At 36.4% G+C, this 27,065-nt stretch overlaps 1 protein-coding gene across 5 annotated transcripts in view; it reads left to right on the top strand.

Annotated features, from left to right (window-relative positions):
• Positions 1 to 27,065, top strand: part of SUGCT (succinyl-CoA:glutarate-CoA transferase) — a 692,355-nt gene that overhangs the window by 155,270 nt on the left and 510,020 nt on the right. For all 5 annotated transcript variants that reach the window (XR_009247288.1, XR_009247287.1, XR_009247290.1 and 2 more), the window contains exon 10: positions 22,665 to 22,736. Coding sequence is in view for 1 of the 5 variants with exons in the window: in XM_004582355.4 (XP_004582412.2) it covers positions 22,665 to 22,736 (72 nt within the window). In the remaining 4 variants the exon portion in view is untranslated. The remainder of the gene's footprint in view (positions 1 to 22,664; positions 22,737 to 27,065) is intronic.

Genomic DNA, 27,065 nt, shown 5'->3' with positions numbered 1-27,065 from the left:
ATCTGATTGGCGGACGGCTGGACCGGCGCGAACTTCATGAGCTGTAAGGAAGAAGGAATGGCGCCGGGTCCGGGTTATCCGTGATGACCTTCGAATTGCTCCTCACATTCCTCCCTTTTTCTATATATAAAAGGAGAAGGGACACAGTTTTCTTCTGTAGCTTCTTCCAGCTGAGTTTGGGCGCAGTGTTCTCTAATCAGTGTTCTCCTGGTGGTCGGGGGAGGAATGGGAGACTGGGAGAGGCTCATAACCCTGCAAAAGAAACTGGTTAGCAGTGTTGTTAACGAGTTTTTCCAATTGAGCGAGAATAAATTTTTGAAGAAAATTGATGAAGCAAGGGGCCATGGCAAGTCCTGCAACAAGTATTATCAGAGGGATGAGAAGAGGGGCAAGTGTAGACGTCAGAGGAGACTGAGCCCAAGAATACCAGGAATTGCTATTGGTTTCTGACTGTTGAAGGCGATCCTTAATGTCTAACAGGTGTTTAACATTTTGTTCAACTACCCCTGATTCGTTAACGTAAAAACAGCATTCCTCATGGAGGAACATGCAGGTGCCTCCTTTTTCTGCTGTAAGAAGGTCCAGGGCCCTTCTGTTCTGAAGAGTTAGCCAAGGAGGTAAGTTGGCGCTGGAGAGAGGCTAGGGAGAGAGCAGTGTTATCTAGGGCCGATTTGAGCTCTTCTGACAGCTGCCGAATTGAGGTGATCGAGTATCCCAGGCTCCCTGCTGCTAATCCAAGAGAAGACAAGGAAGCAACTATGGACGCCCCCACACAATCTCGTCTGTGTATTGCTAGACAAGTGCATGCCTTAACAGAATCCTCAACAAATGCATATGACTTGATTCGTCATTGAAAGAAGAAAATTGATGCTGGTTTGAATTAGAAGGAAAAAGAGTGGGGGTTGGCTGTAATTTAGTCTGTAAAAAGCCATTTTCTCGAATTTTATTCTTTTGTCACAAAGCAATACTGATTTCAGTGTGAACTCTTGACAGATTTCTTGTCTGTCTGTCTGTCTAGTATCTGGAAGAAATGTGGATCTGACTCAAGAGTCTGGCTTCTTCTGGATTTCCCATCCAGACATACTGTAAAAGATTCACTATGAAGAGTCATTGTGCTGGTGGAAAACCTTTGAGAGGCTGGGGTCCAGGTGACAAGTTTACTTTTAGTCTTTGACTTTGGTAGTTGCCCGGACAGGAAGCCTAGTGTACTTTATTGTTTTATAGTTAATTAAAAGGCTGTGGTTTTCAGTGTTTCTGCCAGGCCGAGCTCTGTTTTAAGGAGGTTGCATTTAATCCCTCATATACTTCTTGCCATATTCTTGTGAAGGGTTTACAATGGGTTCCTAGGTAATAATTTTATTATTATATATACATACATCATAGACTAATGGGTTTTGCAAGTTAGAATGAACTTTGCAGGTTTGTTATTTATTCATGCATGCATTCATTCAGTGAACTCGGTGGTATACTTAAAACAGAAACCTTCTGTAGAAGCTAATAATAAGCATTCTCAGAGAGGACACAGAATTATTGGATGTATTTAAGTGTTCAGAAAGCATTGTCTTGAGTGGTCAAATGTAGATAAAGGGATATTGTTTATTTAAATGCTTTCACTTGCACTGTAAACAACCCTGGCACAGTATAAATCTGGCAAGAAGAATCAGTTTTTCTGTTTGGAAACAGTAAGTGGTATAAACGTGCAGGTAGGCACGTTAATAAGGCAAGAAGACATGTTTCTTGTGGCAGCGTATAATTAAAGATTTTTCTCCCACTAGATGAATTTGTACCTTGAAAGCTTAAAATTGTGGAAACAAATTGAGCATGATTCTATAAGCTAAATAATTACTTCATTGAATTTACCTACTTTTTAAATGTTGCAATTGTGTTTTTTCACCTGATACCATTTTTTACAATTAAAAATATTTTATTTTGTTTTATGATATAGTTTCATAGGTGCTGAGGTTGCCCATGAAAAACCACTTACCTTTTAATTCCATTTTTCCACTAATTCCACTTATATTATCTGTGTGGTGGCAAAGGAGGGTAAGGACCAAAAAAATGATAAAATCTTTGGTAAATTATAGACACAAGGGCCAGTACTCCTAACTTTTGCATTTTATTTCTTCTCACTGTGACTGGTTAAGGTTTCACAAGGGAGAAGAGAAAGTTTGAATTAGGACTTGGTCCTGTGGTGAAGAACTATGGCTAAGATATGAAATTCTAATTGGGGAGTTTGTGGATTGGAAGATCAGAGGGAAGCCTTTGGAAAATCAGTTGTTCAGGTGAATTTGAAGGATGAAATGCAGTTGATAAATGAAGGAAGTGGGGGAACATGTTCTGGTGGCATGGAATAGCATTTGGGGAAGCCATGTGAGTGGGTACTTGGCATGGGTGTACTGTTGTTCCTAGCTTCAGTGGAAATGTCTTGAGAATAGCAATGGGAAATGAAGGTATAGAAGTGGCCAGAGTCTGATTATGTTATGCAAGATGCTTTGAAGGAAGAGTTTGTGTGCACAATTCATCCTAAATTCTGATGGCTCTGTGGAAGATTTTCCCTTTGGCTTCTTTGCTGCATGGCTTATGTCTCCATTTCTGCAGACAGAATCCTGCTCTTCAGATATGTGTACTCTTGAGTCTGAAAGCAGAACTTTGACACGATCCCTCTGCTGATAACAAATTAGAGACCCTCTGAGGCTGATTAAAGCTCAGCTTCTTTAAACTGGAAGCTGTTAGGATTCTAACCCAGTTTTCCAACTGTTTGTTACTTATGTTTTTCTGTCTCTGTCTGTCTACCTACTTTAATAAACTTTGATGTTTCCATCCTGTGCTTTAGTTATGGAATTCTGTCGTGGAATCCTTCCCCTAGCTTGCACTCTCTCTTTTTTAACCTTCCCACAGCTCTGTAAAATCCTTGCCCTGCCAAGTAGAACAGTAATATAACTTTTTTTTTTTTTTTTTTTTTTTTTTTTTTTTATTACAAGGTCAGATATACTGAGAGGAGGAGAGATAGAGAGGAAGTAGAGCTGCCGGGATTAGAACCAGCGGCCATATGGGATCAAGGCGAGGACCTTAGCCACTAGGCCACGCTGCCAAGCCCAGTAATATAACTTTTTAAGAAAAACAATTATTTATTTGTTTGAAAGTTATTTACTGGGAGAGACCAAGAACAAAGAGATTGCAGAGAAAGAGAGGGAGAGAAGAAAGGGAGAGAGATTGAAGAATGAATGTTTTGTCTCCTAGTTTGCTTCCGACTGTAGGAGGACATTGTGACCGTAGGTCAGCGACCATAGTCAGCTAGCACAGGATTACAGCTGATGGGACAATATTTGTATGATAAACAACTGAATGGATGTCTTGTGTGTGACTGATTGGATATCCTTTGCATGAGAACAACTGTATGGCTACCTTTTGTATACCTGATGAGATATCATTTGTATAAGAACTGTTGAGTGGGAAGTAATATACAAGGCAAAAGGACTTCCAAACTAAGGCATAGAAACAGTTGATGGTTCTGTTGATGAACTAAGTATCTCTACCCTAATCCTGTATGACCCTCACCATATAAAGTCTGTTGCCCGTAATAAATTTTGGCTATTGATCATCAGTCAGTAGTCCAAGCGTGTTATTATTGGCTCCGTGCACCAAGTCCATCGCTGCAGGACAGCGACATCCGACATTGCTACAAAGGCTTGACTTGGGCTAGGCTGAAGCCAGTAACCGACCAAGGAACTGGGAATTCTGCTTTTATTAGCTCATTAGTAAGGAGCTTGCCTGGAATTTCAGTAGCTGAAATTCAAACTGGTGCCCATCTGAGATGCTGGCATCCCAGGTGGTAGCTTTACTCCTCATGTCAGCCCCTCATGGATTTTCTTACACAGTTTCATCTTATATTAGCTTTTGAACTTCAGTTAAAATCAAACACATTTCTGGCTATTTGCATGCTTATTTTAATAGGTGTCCCCCCCCCACCAGTGTTTTCCTCATATCAAAACTGTAAATTTGTAGTTGTTTTCCCTTTTAGGATATTGCAATCAGTATATATGCAGTGACCTTTGGCATCTTAAATTAAGTAGGTGAACATTGAGAAAAGCAGGTACTTTGGGTATCTTTGCTAATTTATCACATTAAAACTAAACAGCTGTTGTTTAATAACCAAGTAATTAACATGATTTGATATGATTTTTTACTCTTCATGCCTGTCCTCTGAGAGAATTAAACGGTTGTCCAAACATCTTCCATAAAACATGCATTCACTAAGAATTGAAAATGCTTTAATTTGAGAAATTTCTATGTGTTAGAGCACTTTATGTTGAATTTGAACAGAATACTGCTATTTTCCTAATATAGTATCAATTTTTGAGTGAATAGCCCCTATGGAATATGAATATAAAATATATTATTTATGTATAAAATGAAATATATCATTTTATCATCAATTTAAAAATGACATGCCTGGCCTGGTGCAGTGGCCTAGCAGCTAAAGTCCTCACCTTGAAAACGATGGGATTCCATATTGACGCTGGTTCTAATTCCAGCAGCCCTGCTTCCCATCATGCCCCCGTGTGGGAGACTGGAGCAAATTCCTGTCTCCTGACTTCAGATTGACACAGTTCTGGCCATTGTGGTCATTTGGGGAGTGAATCATCAGACAGAAGATCTTCCTCTCTGTCTCTTCTCCTCTCTGTATGTCTGACTTTCCAATAAAAATAAATCTTTAAAAAAATGACATGCCTGAGCCACAGAGAGGTTAAATATCCTGTCAGGTCATACAATCCGGCAATCAAAAGAGCTTGCATGTTAAGCTATGTCTTTTATTTGCAACCTGTTGTTCCTAGTTTTCTTCACTATTGTGAAAGGTGTCATTTTAAATCACATTTTGTGTTTACTTTCATTATTGTTTTACACATCATTCTTTTAGGAACATTCGGATGCTGAAATACTGTACTCTAGTGACGGTGGAAAAGCATTAACATGTATGTCCTATTTGGTAAGAGTCATTGTAAACTTGAAGTCAGAAACTATTTGATAAAAATATATGACTGGGCCCGGCGGCATGGCCTAGCAGCTAAAGTCCTCGCCTTGAACGCCCCGGGATCCCATATGGGCGCTGGTTCTAATCCCGGCAGCTCCACTTCCCATCCAGCTCCCTGCTTGTGGCCTGGGAAAGCAGTCGAGGACGGCCCAATGCATTGGGACCCTGCTGGCTTCGGATCGGCGCGCACCGGCCTGTTGCGGCTCACTGGGGAGTGAATCATCGGATGGAAGATCTTCCTTTCTGTCTCTCCTCCTCTCTGTATATCTGACTTTGTAATAAATAAATAAATCTTTAAAAAAAAACGACTAAGTTTGACAAACTTTCAAAACATTTTTATAAATCCAGTTGTCAAAAACTTTTGTATATGTAACTTTTGTTTGCAGTAGTTTCTCAAAATAATTTTAAAATATCTTCCAGCTGGTCAGCAATTCTTTCAGTTTCTTTTCAATTTTTAAAAATGTTTCTAAAAACACCCTTGCCAGATTTCACTTAATTGGATTTTTATGGTCTAGTCATTAACCTGCTGAAAAAAAAAGTAACTTAAATGGAAACATTGACATAAACCTCATTACACTAGCTCCAATGTGTTATTATCATAAAGTATCCATCTCCTATATGTGTGTGTTTTCATAGGATACTATCGAAAAGGTAATGGAAAATTAATGTTGCAATGGAGAATTTGATGCAATGCATATATTTTTGAAACACTCCAACATAGTGTATGTTTATAACATCAAGGGGTTTATTTGGAATTAAGTTTTATCATAAATTTTATGATGCTTAAACATATTTTATAGCTGACTATATATTTTCCCCATTTTCAAGTTTTCTTATTTCTTTGACAAAATATTTGTTGTAAGTCTCTGGTCTGGTAGCAGACAACTTACAATCATTTTCAGTATTAAAAAAACTTAAGGTCTCAGATGGACAAAATTTTACACATTGCCTTCTAAAGTAATTACTTTTTAATACTTAACTTTATTATATGTTCTGCTATGATGGGAACCTATGTCACATGGTAGATTTTGTCCTAATCATGTAAAGGAATTACAATGATGATGATAGTGTTGACTATTATTGGCCTTGTTCGGTCAGAGAGCCTTGCCTTGATAGTTTTCGTAATGAAAGGGAAGCCAGATGTGGAGAATTAGAGCAGATGAGTTGGTGATGGTAGAATGAGAAATTCATAAACTTAGGAGGTCAGTTTTTTTCCCAGACTCAAGATATGTAAGGTGTGCGAAAATCAGTACATGTGGGAAAACTTACATAATTTTTTGAAACTCTGTGAGCATCACCTTATCTGTATACTCACTTCAAATATTACTTTGTGAAATGAGAAAAAAATGAGCACTTTCCTTCTGGATCTTTAGCTTGCACTAGGTTTTAGGTAATTTACAATTGGGACTTATGGGCACTTGTCTGGCAAATTTTTTAGTTCCATTTGCTTCAGTTTCTATGTGTATAAGATGAAGATTATAATAGAGACTTGTAAGTTTGCTAGAAGACTAAAAAGTGGTAAAGCATAATGAGAATTTGGTAAATCTCATTACTGTTGTTATTTAAATAGTGATACTTATTTTGTTCCAAGACTGAAGTATAGAGAAACATGAGACATCCTGGGGTTTATTCTGGCTTCTGCCTTAGCAGTTATTCAGCTGCTCTAGTCTCCGGGGGCTGATTTTCTTGTGAGTAAAATGAAATAAATAAATAAATAAATAAATAAATAAATAAATAAATAAATATATATTTTGCAGACTTGTTAGAAGAATGATATAAGGCACGTAGATTATCAAACACAGAGTCAGACCCAACAGTAGATGCTCAGTGAATGGGAACCATTATAATTCTTTCTAAAAAAGTCCACAATAATAATTAGATTGAGTGCCTAAGGACATTGTTTCTTAACAAAATAGCATTTTTTCTTTTACTCAGCAACATAAAGAAAAAGCTTAGTGTTCTCAGAAACTTATGGAGTTGAACATTACCGCTCAGCCAAAAGAAATATATTACAGTGTAAGTGCTTGTAAATGCTATGTTCTATTTATACATGATGAAAGTTGTTGTGAACTGTGAAGCCAAATTTTAAATATGAAGTTTGTGAGGGCTTTCTTGTTTCCTACCTTATAAAATGCCCTCATTTTAAATGTCTCCAAGTGTATGTAAACATGTATAAAATAGCCTTAAGCTCTCATAATAAATGAAGCAAGATATTCTAGACCAGACCATCTTCTTCTTTTTCACTGTTTTATTGTAATCTTCCTATCAAGATTTCATGTTTGATCTTAAAATCATAGTGTTATTGCTAAAAGTGACTTATCTAACACTCTCAGTTTATATTTGGGGAAATTGTGACCTGAGAATTTTAAGTGATTTTCCTAAGTTTATATAGTACATTAATGGAAGATTCCTGAGCTCTTGTCTGCAAGCTCAGAATATTTAGAGAAATGATACCTGAATATAGATTGAAGTAAAGACATTTTAACTGGGAGAAGGTGTCATTGGGGTTCTCTGAAGTGATCCTCAGCACACAGGTCAGTTGGGCTGCTGGTTTTGGGGATCTTTACCTGGTGTATAAAGCTGGCCTCTGTAAATTTCCTGGATGGAACCGTATGTCATTTATAAAGGATGTTGCAGTGTCAGGCATGTTCAGGAAGCAATCATCTATGGAAATTAGGTTAAGCTCCACGACATGCACTAGATAGGTTTCTATATGCTGGGGCAATAGGTCCCTTGTCAGAAAAGCAAGAGGCTCTTAGTTCCAGGAAGGCTCAATAAGGAATACTTGATGCAATTTGTCTTTGAGGACTGTGGTAAACTTACCTCAATACAAAAGAGGGGTCCTCAACAACTTCATGGGATGTACATATCAAGAAAAGCTGCAGTTATTGCAGTAAGAGATTTGTTTATTTTATTTATGATCTCAAAAACCCTGTTCTTAGTTTTGTTGTCGTTTTTATGGTTTTACTTGATTTTTGTATTCATTTATTTCTGCTCTAGTATTTATTTATTTATTTATTTTTTGGTTGGATTTTCTTTTTTTTTTTTTATTAATTACATTGCATTATGTGACACTGTTTCATAGGCTCCTGAATTGCCCCAACAATATACTTTCTTAAAACAATTATTTCGAAACTTTCCCAGGAAATTTACACATGTCCATTTATTTAGGGTCAGTTGTTGGCACTTCATACTTTAAGTGATGTTATATTTCTTTTTTGTTTAAGATTTATTTATTTTTATTGAAAATTCACATTTACACAGAGAAGGAGAGACAGAAAGCTCTTTCATCTGCTGGTTCACTCTCCAAATGACCACAATGGCTAGTCTGCTCTAGTATTTGTGAGTTGTTTCCTTGTGAGGCAGGACCGGGTTTGTTAGCTCTCCTAGTTCTCTAGGTGTCAGAATCTCTCAGCTTTCTTCCTCGTGGTGCTTTTATTTTGCATCTCATACTGAATGGTATGTTGTGTTTTTAATTGTCAAGGGATTTTCTGTTTTTTGTTTTGGCTTTTTTGATCCATTGTTCAGGATAATGTAGCTTAATTGCCATATATTTATGAACTTTCTAATTTTCCTTATGCTATTGATTTCCACACTCATTTTGTGGCGATCAGAAAAGGTACTTGGTATGATTCATTTAAGGGGATAGTTTTTTTTAAAACCAGTAGTCCTCATGTTACTCATTAGTTCAATAGACTTGTTTGTGTAACATATCTGCTACTTTCTATATTCTGACTTATATCTCCCCAGCCTCCTCCTTTCCAACCCATGTTATTTCTCAATCTATTTATATTTCATGTACAAGTGAGATCATGCTAGTCTTTTCCTCTGTCTGGTCTATTTCACTTTTCTGGAATTATCTGTGTTTTTCAAAATGAAAAGATCTCATTTTTTTATAGACTTAACTAATATTCTATTTCATATTGCATCATAATTTATCCATTGCACATAATAGATGTTTTATGTTCACTAAGTGATGGGTACTTAAGTTGTTTGCATATCTTGATTATTGTGAATAGTTCTGTAATGAAAACAAATACAATTACCTTTTCAAAGTATTGGGTTCATTTCCTTTAGACATATGTCCAGAAGAGTGATCGACAGGTTATATGGTAGTTTTAAATATTTATTTCTTCAAAAACATTCCTAGTATTTTTCATATTAGTCATGACAATCCAGAGTTTCTTTTCCCTGCACCCTTCCAGTGATATTTGTTTTTTGACTTTTTGGGAATAACTATTTTGATAGATGTAAATTCATATGTTAATACAGTTTTGGTTTGTTGTTCCCTGTTGCTTAATATTAATTATCTTTCTGTACATATGCTCTATATTTAAATGTCTTCTATGGAGAAATCTCTGTTCAAGAGTTTTGCCCATTTTAAAATTGAATTTCTTATTTTTCCACCATTGAGTTCTGTGGGTTCTTTGAAACTTTTAGATAGTCACCCAACATATAAATATATATATGTGTGTGTGTGTATAAAACATATAAAAACATATACGTACATTTTTGTAAATTTTTTTTCCCAGTCTGGATGGTGGTTTTTGACTTTGTTATTTCATTTGTTGTCTAGACACTTTATAGCTCTGTGTAGTTTTTTTTTACTTACTTGTGTCATCAGCTTTTTCTTTGCTATCCAAAAAGATCTTTGCCAAAGCCAGTTATGCAGAGTTCTCCCCATATTAGCTTGTAAGAATTTTGTAGTTTGTAGCACACGCGTGTGCACGCGCACACACATACACGCACATTCTTTCCACTTGAATTGATTTTTTGTGTGGGGTGATTTTTTTTTAATTTATTTTATTGTTGACAATGTTTACATAGTTAATTATGGTTAGAATAAAAAAAAGGTTCAGGGGGTATAGGGAAGTGGGTAATAGTGTGTGGAGTGATGTTAAGGTTCAGTTTCATTCCTTTCTGTGTACCAGTTTCCTAGCACTGTTTATGAAGAGATTTTTTTCTATTCCCTATTATATCTTGATATCTTTTCCAAAATTAATTGATAGTACATGTTTGGGTTTATTTAGGGCTATTTTGTTCCATTGGTCCTTGTATCTGTATTAATGGTAGCAACACACTTTTTATTGTGATAGATTTGTAATATAACTGTTTTTCAAATAATTGTTTGAGACACAGAGAAAGAAAGAGGGTGAGAGAAGAGGTGGGGAGAGACAGTAGTTAGTTCTGATCTGCTGGTTCACTCCCCAAATACCTGATATGTACAAGATGGGACTGGGTGGAAGCCAGGACCTGGTAGTTTATTCCAAATTGTTTGAACCATTACCTACGTATTCTCAGAGTGTACCTTAACAGGAAGTTGAAGTAAAGAGTAGACAGGGGGGCTTGAACCCTTAACACAAGCAGTATATGAAGTGCAGACTTTCCAAGTTTCCATAAACCACTATTCCAAATGCTTGTTCATATAACACTTTGAATTGGGAAATAGGATGCTTCCAACTTTGTTTTTCTTTCTCGAATTGTTTTAGCTATTTGGGATCTTTTATGATTCCATATAAACTTTAAAGGTGTTTTTAGTGTTTGTTTAAAGTATACCATTGAGATTTTGATAGGAATTATATTGAATTTGTATATTGTTTTAGTTGTTATGGCTATTGTGACAATGTTATTTCTATCCAATCAAGAAGCATCAGATAGTTTTCCATTTGTTGTGTATCCTTTTCAGTGATGCCCTAGTTTTCAGTATAAAGGAACTTCCACCTCATGGTTTAAGTTCGTTTCTGTATATTTTATCTTTAGATGCAATTTACATTGGCTTAAAATTTTTTTCAAGTTAGGTTATTTTTGTGTTTAGATATTCTGTTGATCTTTATATGTCAATTTTGTGTCCTGAAACTATTGATTTTTTTTAAAACAGTTTTAAAAGCTGTTGAATCTGTCTTTAAAATGGAAGATTATTTCCTTTGAAGAGGTAATTTTCTTTTTATTTGCCAATTTGGATGTATTTTATTTTCTTTTCCTATCTGATTGCGCTTTCTATGATTTCCAGTGTTATGTTGAGTAGGTAAGAGTAAATCATGTTTGCTTTACCAGATCTTCACAAAAAGTTTTAAGTTTTCCTACTGAATCAAAATATATGTTTTTCATAAATGGCTTTTGTTACATTGAGGGATTCTCTACCTCTCCTTATTTTTGGGACACAGTTTTTATATCTGCATTCATGCTTGGCATTTTTTCTTTTAGTACTTTTGAGTGCATCTTTTGAATTTCTTCTGACTTGCGAAGTTTCTATCAAAAAATTCACAGTGACAATTTTGCAAGAATGTAATGATTCACTTACCCTATTGTTTTCAATTTTGTGTTTGACTTTTGAGAGTGGTTATAATGCATCTTTTTTTTTTTTTTTTAATTGTGTATTTCTTTTATTAAGATTTATTTTACTTATTGGCTGGGCCCGGCGGCATGGCCTAGTGGCTAAAGTCCTCGCCTTGAACGTGCCGGGATCCCATGTGAGCACTGGTTCTTTTTTTTTTTTTTTTTTTTTTATATATTTATTATTTAACTTCAGTAATTACATTGTATTATGTGACACAATTACATAGATACTTGGGTTCTCCCCACCCCTCCCCAAACCCTCCCACCATGGTGGATTCCTCCACCTTGTTGCATAACCACAGCTCAAGTTCAGTTGAGATTCCCCCATTGCAAGCGTATACCAAACATAGAGTCCAGCATCTTATTGTCCAGTCAAGTCCAACGGCTTCTTAGGTATAATGCATCTTAAGGTGGGTCTCTTTTTGTTTGTTATAGTTGATATCCTTTGAGTTTCTTGTATCTAGATGTCTGTTTCTTTTCATGGGTTTGAGTGGTCTGTTCTTAAATTTCCATAATGCCAGTGTGTATTTTGGTTCACTTGTTGGTGTTGTAAAGTCCTCCTTTACACTATTTTTCTTTTTGCTCTTTTGGATGTTTCTGCTGCTTCATTGAGACTGCTCTTAAATCGTGTTTTGTATCTGATTGGAATTCTCACCATGTAACTTATATGAAACTTTTCTGATGGACATTTTTGTGGTGATTATTCATGTATTTTATATAACTGCATATGCTAAGATTAGTTTTGAAAAGTTTATTTTGGTCCTTTTATTAATTCATGTTTCCTCATTTTCTTATTTGCTTTGTAACTTGATGTTGACATTCATGCATTTGGTAATAATACTGCCACCTTCCCCACCCTCATGGATTATATTTGTGTGGGTGACAGCCTTCACGTGACTAACAAGTGTGGGAACTTTTCTACAGTTGCATCCTCTCTGGACTTGTGTATGTAAATGTGTATTTCTTTCTCAGGATTTTATGCTCCCTTACTTCCTCTGGTGTTTGTCTGAGGAACTGCAGGTTCTCTGTGAAATGGGGGAAGAGCAGCTCAGCCCTTTTGTTCTCAGTAGACTCTAGCTTTCTAAAATTTCTGGAACCCACTAACACCTCCAACTTGGTTGGGACAGAAACGAGTCTCTTTTGGAGTTCCCGAGAAAGCTGGCATGTTGGATGTATGCTCCAAAATTTTCCCACTTATTCTGTACTGATCCAGGGAGGAGTGACTATCTTATGGAAACATACCTTTACGCTCTTTCTCACCACCTCCCAACCTGTTGCCATTTGTTTTTAGCACTTAGATTCAGGAAAAAACTGGTCCCTTGGGTCACCTATTAAAAAGCTTTCATAGGGAAAGTGCTGGAGGCTGGAGTCTTCTTCCAGTTGTGCTGTGCAAACTGGAGATGGGGAGGCATGGAATGATGATGGTGTTAGAAATGTTTTTAGATTCAATGCTGCTTGTTTTTTGTATATCTACCTAACTCTTATATGATTTCTCACAAATAGAGTTCATCTAGGCGTTGCTGAGTCAGCATTTCTGTTAGGAAACATTGCATTGGGGCTCTGTTCTTCCATGATCTTGCTTATCTCACTTAACATCAGGTCCTCCCTTGAAGAGATTTTGGTGGTATGTCTTCATTGCTGTCATGGTTATTATTTTAGACATCGGAGTTTTTTTAAATTCACTCATATGTTTATTACTTCATGTTCTCATAATTCCTTTTTGCATCTCAGTCTTTCCATGTTCCATTTCCATCCTCTTCCTTACTTTCTCACTCTTTAGAAATTGCTTCGATGAGGTGGTAGGTGAGCTTTTTCAGATTTTGTTAATGTGAAATGGCTATTTCAAGAAAATTTTTACAAATATTTTAGTTAGCTCTGAAATTCCACGTTGACGGTTAATTTGCCTCAGTATTCTCACTTGGCTTCTCTAATTGCACCTGAATTTCTGTTGCCAGTGCAACTGACATTTTCACATGTAATTCTCAATTTCAGGTGTGAAGGAAACATAGCAAACCAAAATCTCTTCTCTCATGTGGTTATGGAGACCTGTAAAGAATTGCTGCTTTTTTCATCTTCTGACCTAATATGAGAATTTACTGAAGATTTTTTTCGCACATATTTGTGGTGATTTTGCTTTTAAGATTGTGAAAAGTTTAACTTCCTGGTTGGTCTTAATTTTGCTGCAAACCTTTCCTAGTGCTCCTGTGACCTCAGGCCTGGTGTCCATGGGAGTTCCATTCTTTAAGTGTGCTTGTCTCATATTGTAGAAGCAGTTGAGCCACCTGTTGAAACTCTCTTTCCTCTAGCAGTTCAGCAAGACTCCATTTGTTCGTTGAGTCTGGACCAACTTTTCCCACTTCTTATAGTTATGTATGGAAGAGCCTACTGATCTTTCCATTGGCAGATTCATGTTTAGTTAAGTATCCAGATGGATGAATACTTGATGGGTACTAATTGAGCATTACTGTACTCTCTGACTATTCTTGCTTTTGCTTATTAGTTTTTCAGGGAGAAAATTTAACACTCATTATGTCTCTAAGTATTATGGGTTACAATATAGTTCTTCGTTACTATATAGTATGAAGTTGACCTTCTGAAGTCTAACTTAATCTCATGTACATGTTAGGTGGCCTGAGTTAGGCTTACAGACCTGATCACCCAGGACTAGAAGGGAATGCTTGAAGGAACAAGTCCAGATCCTGGTATATGGGAATCCCAGTAAGGTCTGGCCAGATGTTCACTTCCTATTACCATTTCAACCACTTTACAGATCTCTTGGGTAGATGTTATTTATTTATTATTTTAAATTGAAAGGCAAGTTTAAAGAGAGAAGAAGGGAGAGAGAGAGAGATATTTCATCCACTGGTGCACTTTTAATTACTGCAGTGGGTGGAACTAGGGTCTCAGGGCATTGAGCCATTCTCTACTTCCTTTCCTTGCTATAAGCCTTAAGTGGAGTTGGGACTTGAATCCTTTACCATTTGGGATGGTGGTACCACAGGTGTAGGATTAGCCCGTTGTGCCACCATGCCAGCCCTGGTTCTGATCTTTGAATCCCTGATATTCCCTCCATCTATTTCATGATCCTCAATTTTGCTACTATGTCTTTTTTTTCTAGTGTTTAATATTTTTTGAATTATCTGTGTTGCTGTGATCCAGTATTGACACATTGCTTTCAAAAAATTGTAGTAGCTTTTAATATATATGATATAGTATATAGTCTAGATGTTTTGTATAATTATAGTTGACTATTATATTGGACTCTAAGTTCTCTAATCATCTGTCCAGACAATTATTCACCAGAAATCTCTCTTTTTGCTTCATATGAAAACTTAAAAGGCTTGTGCTTCTGCTTTTGTCAGTATTCTCTGAGTTCTTATTAAGAAGCCTGCCTAATTCATAGCTCTTTATATTTTGTTTTGTAACCACCATCCGTATGTGGGAATTTGGAGTCGAATTCCTGAGTTTCATCTTCATCACTGGAATTCTGAAGCTTTTGGCTGTACATTTCACAGGTCAACTGTCTCCTCTAGGACTTTGAATAATTGTTCTAAGTTTTCTTACCCATGGAGCAGGTATTTGGCCTTGTGGTTAAAAAGCTGGTTAAGATGCTTATAGCCCTTGTCAGAATGCCTGGGTTTGATTCTCAGTTCTCATTCCAGCTTTTTCCTGCTAGCACAGACCCAGAGAAGCAGTGAAGATTTCTCAAGTAATTGGGTTCCTGCTTCAGCTGTGGAAGGCCCAGTCTGAGTTCCCAGCTCGTGGATGTGACTTGTTGGCTGTGGAAGGTTTCTGTAGAGTCAAACAGTAGTGAAACAGCAGATGGGAACATGTATCTCTCTTTTTCTCTCACTCTCTACTCTCCCTCCCTTGCTTCTGCCCTCTTGAATAAATACATGAATAGCAAATATTCATACATCTCCAAAACAATGAATGCTTAGCCATTTACTTCCCAGACTTCATACTCTGTCTCACTGACTATTTTTCCTGAACAGTAATTATTCAACTTTTTGATGCTTTGGGCAGTGTGACTTGTACTCGAAGTTTCTTTAGGTCTAACAAGTAGATCAATATCAAAGATTTCCTCCAGTCTCTGCCATATGCCTATGTTTTGTCATTGATAAAGTTTTTGATACAATGAGGTTAATACATATTTGGAAAACCATATTGGCAAATTACTCTATAAACTAATTTAGAATATTTTAACTACAGTTTATGGATATTCTAGCTTGTTTCTTAGCTTGAAGCTAGTGAAATGTTGTGGTGACAGCTTGGTTAAAGTTTTGATGTATAAATGCTTTTAACTAGTCCAAGGTAATGTAGGCTATTTGTCAGAAATGATAATTTTGTGTTTATGACTGTCATGAAGCATTGATTATAGTAAAATGTCGGAGCTACAACAAAGCATATCTAAATAATACTTTATACAGTGAAGGAAGTTTTGTCTTGATGTATTCCTGGGAAATCCGTTATGGACTCCTGTCCAGCATCTTTTGGTTGTTTCCCATTGTAAAAAAAATATGCTTTTGGGCTGCTATTCCAGATAATCAGCTTAAGATAGTTTAAGCATGTAGGATCATAAAAACCAGTTATTGGCCCATAATTCTCAGGAATAAAAAGCCCCTGTACCATTTTACAATATATCTAAGGTATTTGATGAATGCTTCTTTAATAGCAGCCTTTCCTCACAAAGGACCCTCTTTATAAGAAAAATATCCATACACAAATTGTGAAAAATCTAAAAAAATTAAGACACTTTCCCATTTCTCTTTTGTCATTATTTTCACAACTAGTATACCAAAGTAAGTGATCAAAAATCCTAGAAGTGTTTGATTGAAGTGAAATTTAATTGATTTGGAGGGACTCAAGAATTGATTTAGTATTCAGATTTTCTATATAATTGGCAAACTCTGACTTGGATCTAGGGAAGGAAATAAGCATATTATATTATGTTTACACTACTCTAGAATGATGTAACCCAAGGCAAGTGATGGTTTGTATTTATGAACATGTTGTCAAAGGGACTCATTTCATGTAAAAACTGTAGTTGAAGCCCAATTGGCAGTGGGTGAAATTGGGGACTCCTTTACAATGTGCTGTATTGTGCCAGCCCATGGATGACACTGTTCTTGATTTGTAAGCTGCGTGTGCCTTGGCACCATCTGGCTCAACTCAGCTCCAGCACCATAAGGTGAACGGAACTGCCAGTGGTAGGAAATAGTGCTCTATATTTGTCACAATGTACCAGCACAGACCCAGAAGTCAATAACTGCTTGACATTCCAGAAAACATTCTCAGAGCAGTGAGGTTAACTCTATGGAATGTCTTTTTCCAGTGGATGATGAAGTCCTTTAGCACTGGTTACCTTTTGTGGAAGAAATTCTTTTTAAAATAGTAAGTAGCCCCCAAAAGGTTTGAGATTTGTTCTCTTCTTGTTGAAGTAGACACATACCATCAATTGCATGCACCTTATTTAGGCCAGAGTACATTAGATGCACTGATGTGTGTTAACTTAAAATATCACAGAAAACTCCATTTATACATCTTTTATTTTGATATTTGATTATCTGAGATATTGAGTTGATAGAAGGCTTCTGAGTGCTTCTGTGTTTTTTAGTTGTCTCTTTTATTAAGACATTATCAAACCAGAATGCTTCAAACTGGAATGCCTGGAAGCTCAAAAAGGAGTCTCTGAGGGAGGACCAGAAACTTGTAAAGCAACAGAAATGCCAGATTAACCTTCTTCTAGCATTGCCCTTACACGTTTGACATTGTTCACTCTTGCATCTTGTGTCTCTAACCAGTAGTTCCTCAGGTGTGGTCACATCTTACATCTGAAACTTTTCTAGCACTGGTATATGAACTCTGAACCCACCTGTTCCTTCACTATACCGGCCTCTCAATTTGCTTATGGTATTGGAACATGTAGTTCCATATGTCATCAATATTCCTTCTGCCTTGACAAATGCCGCCATTCCCAGGAGAGATTTGTGATGTCTCATCTTTCTTTGTTTTGGCTTTCCTAGCAGTGATTTGGGTCTTTTTTGAGTTAGACTTTCTTTCATCAAGAATAAAATCTGGTCTCTTTGTAGAGAAGACTTGATTATGACTGTATCCTTTTAAAGTAGAGACCCTTGTCCCTGCTGTGTTACACATTCCGTTGTTTCATTTCTCTTTCCATTGGGGGTTTGAGTTTCTTACGGAGAGAAACACACATAACATGAGTGTTTGTAACCTAGTTGGGTTCTTTTGGATTGAGCGTTTGCTGTGATGGCATATCTGTATTGTGTGCATGTGGCACCTTGTTGCTTACCTTGAGTGGTACAGAGAATGAGGTCATTAAGGAAATGAACAGGAAGGAATAAAGAGTTTGTAGAGCTGATAAGGATCCGAGACAAATGTCCAAAAGCTTAGAACACACAGAGAAGTTCCTCTTACGAAACACATTGTATTAGTGATTTACTTAATAGTAATGAGATATGCTAAATCTCTAAATCATGTCAGCAACTTGTTTTTAGGCATTCATGTTATGGCTTTCTAAGCATACTTGGAACTACTTCTGTTCTACATTAACTGAATGAAGCTTTTTTTTCATTCCAGTTATGGATTATCTCCTGTTCTTTTATCTTGCTTTTTCAACTACTTGTCTATTCTTAGACTCCATCAAGACTTCAGATTCACCAGGTGTGTCCCCCTTTGCCTTAAATCTGATCTCCTTCTGTTTTTAGCACCTTCTTCCATAGAGAGATACTCCATGGCTCTTTTCTCATTCTGGATAGTTTTTAAAATTTTCTTCCTCTGTTTTTGTGTCATATCCATCTGACAAACTCTAGATACCATTCATCGTATGTCTGGAAAACTGAGAAATGATGGAGAAAATCCCTGGAAAACTGAGAAATGATGGAGAAAATCCCTGAACTAGGTTCTCTCCACCTTGTTATTCCAGTTATGTTTCTGTTTTTATACTGCTCTCTCCCTCTCATTCATGATACTTTAGAGCTTTTCCACTTTTTTTTTCAATGAAAAAGTTTTTTGGCATTATATATTTGCCTTATTTGTAAGAAAGTCGAAGCATCCAGTGGGAGCTTCTTTAGCTTCTTACCACCAGCGAACATGTGGACCTGCCTCTGCCCCCATGCTCATGCCATGCTCTCAAACGATGCTTCTTATTCCCCTTCACAAACAAACTTTTACAGGTGATCCATCCATTTCCCTACCGGTTTTTAGTCTTGGATCCAGTTGAGGCAATGCAGACCACCCTACAGTTACTCTTCAACAATTGTACTCTCTGGCTACCACTTTTTTCCCACCAGACTTTAAAAGGGAGTGGCCTTCCAAAGTAGGGAGAAAAAGATAGTCAAATTCAGTTATACATAATAAGCAAATGACTCACAAGATTTTGTGTATTGTTCAGATATTCATCTGATTCACAAGCCCTATCCTCTTGAAATTTCTGGTGGAAAATTATAAAAGTTTGTTAGAAGCCTAACCATTATCCATGATGTATTCCTTCTCCTCAACCTTCAATTTTGGACCATCATGTTAAGTCCTATATCAACTCCAATAGGTTTGACCACCTAAATATTTCTTGAATCTATTTCTTTCCATTTCTATCTTCAGAACCCTAAGACAACGTCTTTTCCTGGGATAATCCCGATTATCATCTAATTTCTGAATATACCCTCCAATCATTTCTCTTCATCACAGCTGGACAAGTCTTTTCAAAATGGAATGTGATATATAAGTCAAGTCATTTTGGTGACTTCTCATTAGCTTCATAATAATATACTTCACATGGCTTTTGACTTCATCTGGCTCCCTTCCTACATTATAGCTGCTTTTCCTCTTATTTTCTTATGAATTGTGTTTCTTCCCGCCACAGGCTGTTTGAATTTTCTTCTGCCAGCAGTCGTCTCCTTTTCCCTCAGCTCCTTGTCTTATCAAAGCCTGTGGATGCTTAGATCCAAGTCCAGAAACCATGTGGGAAATCTCTTAACCAAGATAAGAGCAGTTCCAGCCTATTAGAGGATCTTATTTGACATACTTCATTCTAGTTTCTGTCACTGTGATTATTTGTGTGGTGGTTTGATTAATGTCTGCTGCTTTCTTAGAATGTAGTTCTCATGTGAAGGATCAGAGCCATCTGGCTTATCATTTTCTACCTATCTTAATTAAAGTCTTCAGAATAAATAATGTTAACAAGTATTTGTGAAAGAAATGAATAAACAGTCTTGTGAATATAGTCATTATTATAAATCTAAAATTAATTAATGATTTGATTATTCCTCTTTTGTGAAAGTAAAAATGAGGTCCTGAAAGTATGTAACCCATTGTCATGTGGGTTAAGTTTGTGGTAGATCATGGATTCACTTTGCTCCCAAGTTTGACATATTTTATTAGAGGTTGAGAATGGCTTTTCAGAAATGTTAGTTATATGAGACAATTTGTTTTAGAGTTTCAGTGAAATTAAATAATTTCTGATATGAACTGTATGATATATGACTTGATCTAAAGTCAGCATAAAGTAGCTATGTTCTTTCAGTTTAAATGAACAGAAAATGTTTAAGCAAATTTTGAAACATATATATTTTTTCCTTGAAAACAGTGCCTCAAGAGGTTGTGAAGTATAGTAAGGTGTTAATTATGTAAAAATTAATACAAGGGTCACACAAATATCCTACTTTATTAAGAGTTGTTTCTTCTGAGTGATGTATCACAAGTAATTTTCCTTATTATTTTTATGTACACTTGCCCAACTTTTTATACAGATAACATATTATTTAAACATATTTTAGGCAAAATTCATGTATTACATAGCACTGTAGAAATAGTAACATGAAAAAAAGAAATCATAATTTTAACTTAATCCTTATAAAATCTATTTTGTGATCTTCAGTTTGTTTAAATTTTGGTAGCTTAGATGCTACAAAGTCTTCACATTCTGGTGGACAATGACTGGTTATTTAAAATTTTTCAATTTTTATATTGGTAAAATATATGATATGGTGGAGGCTAACATGATTGCTGAAAATATAAGCTTATTGACCATAGTATTGTTCCAAAATTCAACCTGTCTTCATATTTTTCTATTTTCTATTTTATTTTCACTTCACATTCACTATCTACTTCCAACCTCAACCTTCCCCACCAGAAAGTAAGCAGCCAAATCAACAACTTCTGTAGATATTCATATTCTATAGATATCAATGGTTAGCTAAAACATGTGAGCTCAAAATTCTTGGTACATCATGTGCAGTTCTGTTGCAAATTCCTTTTCAGTATTTTGGGAAATGCTATTGTATTATAAGACATTGCTTAAGTAAGACGTAGTTGAGACAGTATTTGAATAGTGTCCCTTGTTGAAGCAAACCACATTGAAAAATGTAAAGCATTATTGTAATGTTTGCTGAGATCCATGTTAGCCAAAATTCTGTCGTTGGAAGCAGATATTTGGTTGATTCATTAACATTTACCAAAAATGTATTAATTGCCTGATAAAGCAACTAGTAGCCACATCTGTTGACACAAAGCTACTGTTGATATGGATCTGAATTGCTGATTTAATTTTAAAACAGCAATTCTATGGAGAGATGATTGATATACAATATAATTCACCAAGTTAAAGTCAGTGGTTTAATGACGTTTGGTGTATTCAATGTTTTTCAGCCATATCATAATCAATCTTAGAGAGCATTTTCTTTTCCTCATAGGAAATGTGATATTCATTTGCAGCTATTCTCAATTTTCCCCCAACTTCTCCATACACAGATGGCTACTATCTTCTTTTTTCTTCAGGAATTTGCTTATTTTGGACTTTTTATACAAATGCAACAGCAATATATGGTCTTTTATGACTGGTTATTTTAATTTTAGCTTTTTTTTTAGTAGGTACATGTGGATGATGGCTAACTAAGGAAGCAGATGAAGAAAAATGCCAAAGCTAGATGCTTAAGGTGTATTGAGTACTACAGAGAGGGAAATCCTGCCAAAAGGGCAAGTGGAAAATAGGTCAGAGACAAGAGATGGACTTGGACAGAGGTTAGAAATAAGATAACCTCCTGAAGGACAGAATGTTAACTCTACCAAATGATATATAGGAGTCAGAGAAAGTATAGTGTTAATGTGGTGACAGGAGAAGAATCCTGAAGAAAAAGGCTATTGGAATGTGGTGGCAGTGAGGAATCTTATAGGCAGTTGATGTATTGTGTGAGGGGCATTAGGACTGATATATTTTTTGCTTTGTTTCTGTTAGTGATATTTTCACTAGAGGTATGAGCCTACAAGTAGAAGAGGATTCCATAGAAATGCAGAGATTAAAGGTGATTGAGTAGATTCTAGAAGTCATGAGCAAAAAGCAGTATGAGTATCAATAAGGGATAAGTTCTTTCAAGGGGGATACATGACATACTTCCTAGAGGCAGTAGTAGAAGAGAAGTGAGTTAGGATGTGACAAGAGTAATTTTCACATGGAAAGAAAGGAATTTCAAAGCTTTCATTGATTTTGAGAAAGAAAAAATGAAGGTGAAGTTTTGTTTTTCTCCAGTATCATTAGAGATGGTATGTCGACAAAGTCATACTGACGAGTTCTCTGGGTGAAGACTGGCAATCGCTTAGAGGTCTATTTTCCTAATGTACCTGTCTCCAGAAGGGACAGGTACTCTGAGCAGCATGCACAGCACAGTGTCCAGTGAGATCCTGTGCCAGCAGATCTTTCAAAGGCTCCATGTGAGATGTTCAAACAAATGTAGTTCCCACAGCTTCCTTCCTCTCTCTTCTCTTACTTCCTGTTTCCTCGCCTTCCTCTGTCCTTTCCTTTGTAGCTCTCCCTTTTTCTTATACTTTGTAGAAAATAATGCTTTCCCTATAATATTCTTTGTGTTATAAAAAAAATGACATAAAAACTGAAAAACTGAACATCAATTTAGTCTGTAATGAACATAGAAGTTCACATTATGAGTGGTAATCAAATTCCATTACTTTTTTTTTTTTTGGAATGATCTTTTTTGAGGTTGCAAGAGCTAGTGGAAGAGCTGGCAAGTACTTTGAAAATTCTAGTGGAGTAAGAGAAGTGGACTATCTTCTTGGAACTCTACCTATGGAATACATAATCTATAGTCTTAAAAATAAAATAAGACAATTATGCAAATAAAGGGGAAAAATAATTGTTGATATTGAATTAATTATTAACGCTGCTTTACCATAAGCTTTTTATGTTTGTATTTCCTAAATTATAGCCAAATTTTGTGATCTTGTAAAAATGTAAATATCTGTGTATTTGTTTATGCATTTATTTTAGGCTTTTAAAACCAAGGATGGCTATGTTGTAGTTGGAGCAGGAAATAACCAACAGTTCGCCACCGTGTGTAAGGTAATGTGCAAACATTGGCATGGGCAGATGATATTTGCAACAATTTGCCACCAAACCAATGAGAAGTTTGTTTTTCTTAAACGTAATGCTGGGTCTATAGCCAGCTTTAACTTCCTGGGTTAGCTCGTGCAGGATTGCCATTGTAAAACTTACAATTAACAAGAGAAGGGTTATTTGATCTCTTTTTAACTGTTATGTTATCTGTATTTCAAAATAAAGAATAATTGCATGTTAAGTTTTTGATGTATATGAAAGTATAAAGAAAACTGGAAGAAAAAAATGCGTTTTTGGTGGATTTTTAACTTTGGGATTATCATCCTTTTTTTTTCTTTAAACATACCAGTTTAATTTGCTCTAAGCATATTTTAGTTATGTGGTTGATACTGCTAAGTTTATTTTACTCTCACTAGAAATTTAAAATGTTATTAAAATGAACATTTTAATAAGTATCTTTTTGAAAAATTTACATTTTAAGATTATATTACAAATGTTGCTCCTCAAAAAAGACTTTAAGAAGGACTATAAATCACTTAAAATAATTTTATTGTAGGGATAATCTTAACTTACAATGTTACATAGACTTTTAAAAAATAAAATGTTTATTTTAATTTGAAAGGCATAATTTATACAGAGAGAAAGAGAGAAGGACTTCTATCTCTGGTCCATTTCCAAATGGCCATAATGGCCAGAGTTGAGCCAGTCCAAAGTTGGGAGCACATGGGTGTAGGGGCCAAAGGATTTAATTAAATCTCCACTGCGTTCCCTGGCCATAAACAAGCTGGATTGTAAATGATGCGGCGGGCACACGAACTGATGTTCCTATGGAATGCCAGCACTAACAGGTGGAGTATTAGCTTGGTATGCCACCACACCAACTTGTATAGAATTTTTTTTCTTTTAAGATTTATTGATTTTTATTGGAAAGGCAGATTTATGGAGAGAGGGAGAGACAGAAAAATCTTCCACCCACAAGTTCACTTCCGAAATGGCTATCCAGCTGGAGCTGAGCCAATCTAAACCCAGCTATCTTCCAGCTCTCCTCCAGCTCTCCCATGTGGGTGTAGAGTCCTAAGGTTTTGGGCCATCCTCTGCTGCTTTCCCAGGCCACAAAGAGGGAGCTGGAAGGTGTCCAGCAGCTGGGACATGAATCGGCACCCACATGTGATCCTGGCTTCTGGAGGTGGGGGATTAGCCAGTTGAGCATTCAGGCATGGCCTGCATAGACATTTTAGTGTATGTGCTGCTGAAGTGAGCACATGCATACACATTTTAATGCGATTTTTTCCTATTAATTTGGATTTTCCATCTCTTGTATTGTTTAGGACCTTATGTATCAGTTCACTTTTTTCTAGTTTTCATCCCAGATAATTGTTTTTAAAATGTTTGTGTCTTGATTTTTATTATCTTATGTGTAGGCATATATCGCACTTACTGAGAATTTTTGTTTTTCTGATTGGAAAGGACTAAGTTTTGTACCAAACATTAAATATTATTAGAGATGTCTGTGAGTTCCTTAGGGAAGCCTTACTTATTGTAGTTAACTTATTATGCACAAAGATTATTCATTACTGTGCTGCCTTTGTATGAGGGGTTAACAATCAGAGCCAAAAACCCCAGCAGAGGGTTGGGAAGTGCCACAGAGAAGGTGATGATTGCAGGAAGGGTTGAAACATCTGAGGTGGGAAGGTGGGGAGGTTTCATAATGGTGACTCAGTGAGTGTAGAGAAAATTGATTCAAACATTTGATCTAGGATCAAAGAATCTTTATTATGAACGGTCAATGTTAAAAATATGAAACATACGGAAGCTGTTGCCTGTGAAGTCATTTGCGTACTCTAACTGCAAAGATGTAAAAGCCAGTTCATTGCTATAAATGAGTGCAGATTTTCTTCCTGGGCCATATGTTTTGGAGTTTTCTCTCTCAAAAAGGGTGGTGGTGGTGCGGGGATTGAGGGGGGAGATTACTGCTTGACATATTCTTCAGTGTTGAAAATAACTGTACTGAATTCTTTTTATTTCTGATTCATTACTGCTGATCAATTTGAAACTTTTGAGCTTCCTCATAAATATCCATAGTAAAATTTTTGAAGAAGATTTTTGTTTCAAAGCTGAATACTTGCTATAAATTTTAGGCCTAAATTTTTACCTATTGTTATGGTAAAAAAAAAAGGAGCCTGAAAGCCTTGAAGAATGGCGTTGTTGTGTATTTACTAGACATCCTCAATGAATATTGAAATCTGATGACCTATTAAATATTTTAAGAAATATTTGTATTTGAAAGGCAGATTTACAGAGAGAGAGAGAGAAAATTTTCCAATTGTTGGTTCATTCTCCAAATGGCTGCAATAGCCAGGGCTGGGTCTGGTTAGAAACCAGGAGTCCAGAACTTCTGGTTCTTCCATTGGGTGCAGGGGTCCAAGCATCATCCTCTGATGTTTTCCCAGGTCATAAGCAGGGAATTGGGTTAGAATTGGATTGAAACTGGAACAGCAAAGTCTCGAAACTGTGCCCCTATGGGATGCCAGAACTGCAGACTGAGGCTTAATCTACAATGCTGCAGTGCCAGACCCCCAACTCTTTTCAATCTGTATAGTTACATGTTTACTTGTAAACTTGTTCTAAACACCTTCTCATCCTAGAAAAATCATATTTTTTGTTCCAATGCAAAATTTCCTTTCATCCCTGTTATATATAGTGAATGAGTTTCTGCCAAGTATTTTTATTCAGATTTATGTAAGGAGGTCATTGTTCAAACTGACCTGATAGAAGATGAGTTCCCTAGTTTTTTTTTTTAATTGTTTATTTTCATCTACTTGAAAGGCAGCGTGAGAGCAAGAAAGGTATCTTTCATCCTCTGACTCACTGCCCAAATGCCCACAATAGCTATGATTGGACTAGACTGCTGCCAGGATCCCAGAACTCCATGTAGGGCTCCTGTGTGGGCAGCAGGGGCTCATGTGTCTGAGCCATTCTCTGCTCTCAGGCTGCCTTTTCAGGAAGCTGGTTCAGAAGCAGGAGTAGGTAGGCTTGGAACCAGGATTCTGGAATGGGATATGGTCATGGCAACTGGCAGATTAGCCCTTTGTGTCGCAACATCGTGTTTTTTTTTTTTTTTAATGCAAGTGCATTAAAATTGCTCTTGCTGAGTAAAGTCCTTAGGAAGACTTGAACAACTCTACCTGCCTCAGGGAAATGTGTCAGAATTGTCTTTGATGAACAAATGGAAAGCACCTGTGTTTTGTTTTGTTTTGTTACAGAATGAAACTTCTTTATTGTGATAGTCTACCAGTTCTTGGGAAAAGGAGTTCTTATTGTTAGAAGTGTAATGGGAGCAAGAATGTAAATGTTTTATAGGTTTAGGGCTTAGAAAATACTTGTGTGTTTAAAGTGAATGCACTTTGGTTTGTAACAAATTCCATTTATGTCTTTTACTATGGTACAGAGGAGTAGAGAAAGTGAGCATGTGTAAGCTATTTCAAGTGGATTGATTCCAACACTAATGATTATTTCTTCTTGAAGCATATTGACATCCTATTTAAAGTCATTTAAAATGGAGGCTTGTTATTTGGAAAGCAATAAGCATTGATTTTCAAGCTTAATATGGATGGGACTCTCCTTGATGCCCATTCTCAAAGAGATTAATGTATGTGTCTGGGTGGGTCACAGGAAGCTTCAATTCTAATATTCATTGTTGTTGACTTTAAAGTAGGTGGTTTTAAGATGGTTTAGCAAAAATTCCACAGATCTGAGTTTTGTCACTAGTCAGTTTGCCTCTAGTAAACTACTTACTGATTTCTAAGCCTGTATTTCCTGGCATATAAAATAAAGATTATAAAACATTTTTGTGCTGGGACTGTGGCATCATGGGTGAAGTCACCATCTGTGGTGTCAGCATTCCATATGGGCACGAGTTCGAGTCTTGGCCGCTCCACTTTGAATCCAGTGCTCTGCTAAGGTGCTTGGGAAGATGGCATGGAATGGTCCAAGTTCTTGAGACTCTGCACCCATGTGGCAGACTTGAAATAATTTCCTTGCTTCTGGCTTCAGATCTGTCCAACTCTGAGTGTTGTGGTCATATGGGGAGTGAACCAGCAGATGGAAACTCTCTGTCTCTCTCTCTGTCTCTGTAACTCTGTCCTTCAGGTAAAGAAATCTTAAAAAAAAGTTATACTGATATAGCTGAGAAGTCTTTAGAAAAGCTTATGGAAAACGCAAATTATGAAAAACTCTGCATAGATTTCATTTTTGTTTTTGTGTTAGTGAATCACTTTTTTACTTCTGTTTTCCTTGATCTTTTGAATTAAAGTGTACAGTTTCATAACAGCTAAG

Source organism: Ochotona princeps, chromosome 20 (assembly GCF_030435755.1).
Source record: "Ochotona princeps isolate mOchPri1 chromosome 20, mOchPri1.hap1, whole genome shotgun sequence".
NCBI classification, from domain to species: Eukaryota; Metazoa; Chordata; class Mammalia; order Lagomorpha; family Ochotonidae; genus Ochotona; species Ochotona princeps.
The sequence above is the reverse complement of the archived record's forward strand: the minus strand, read 5'-3'. Positions and strand labels throughout refer to the sequence as shown.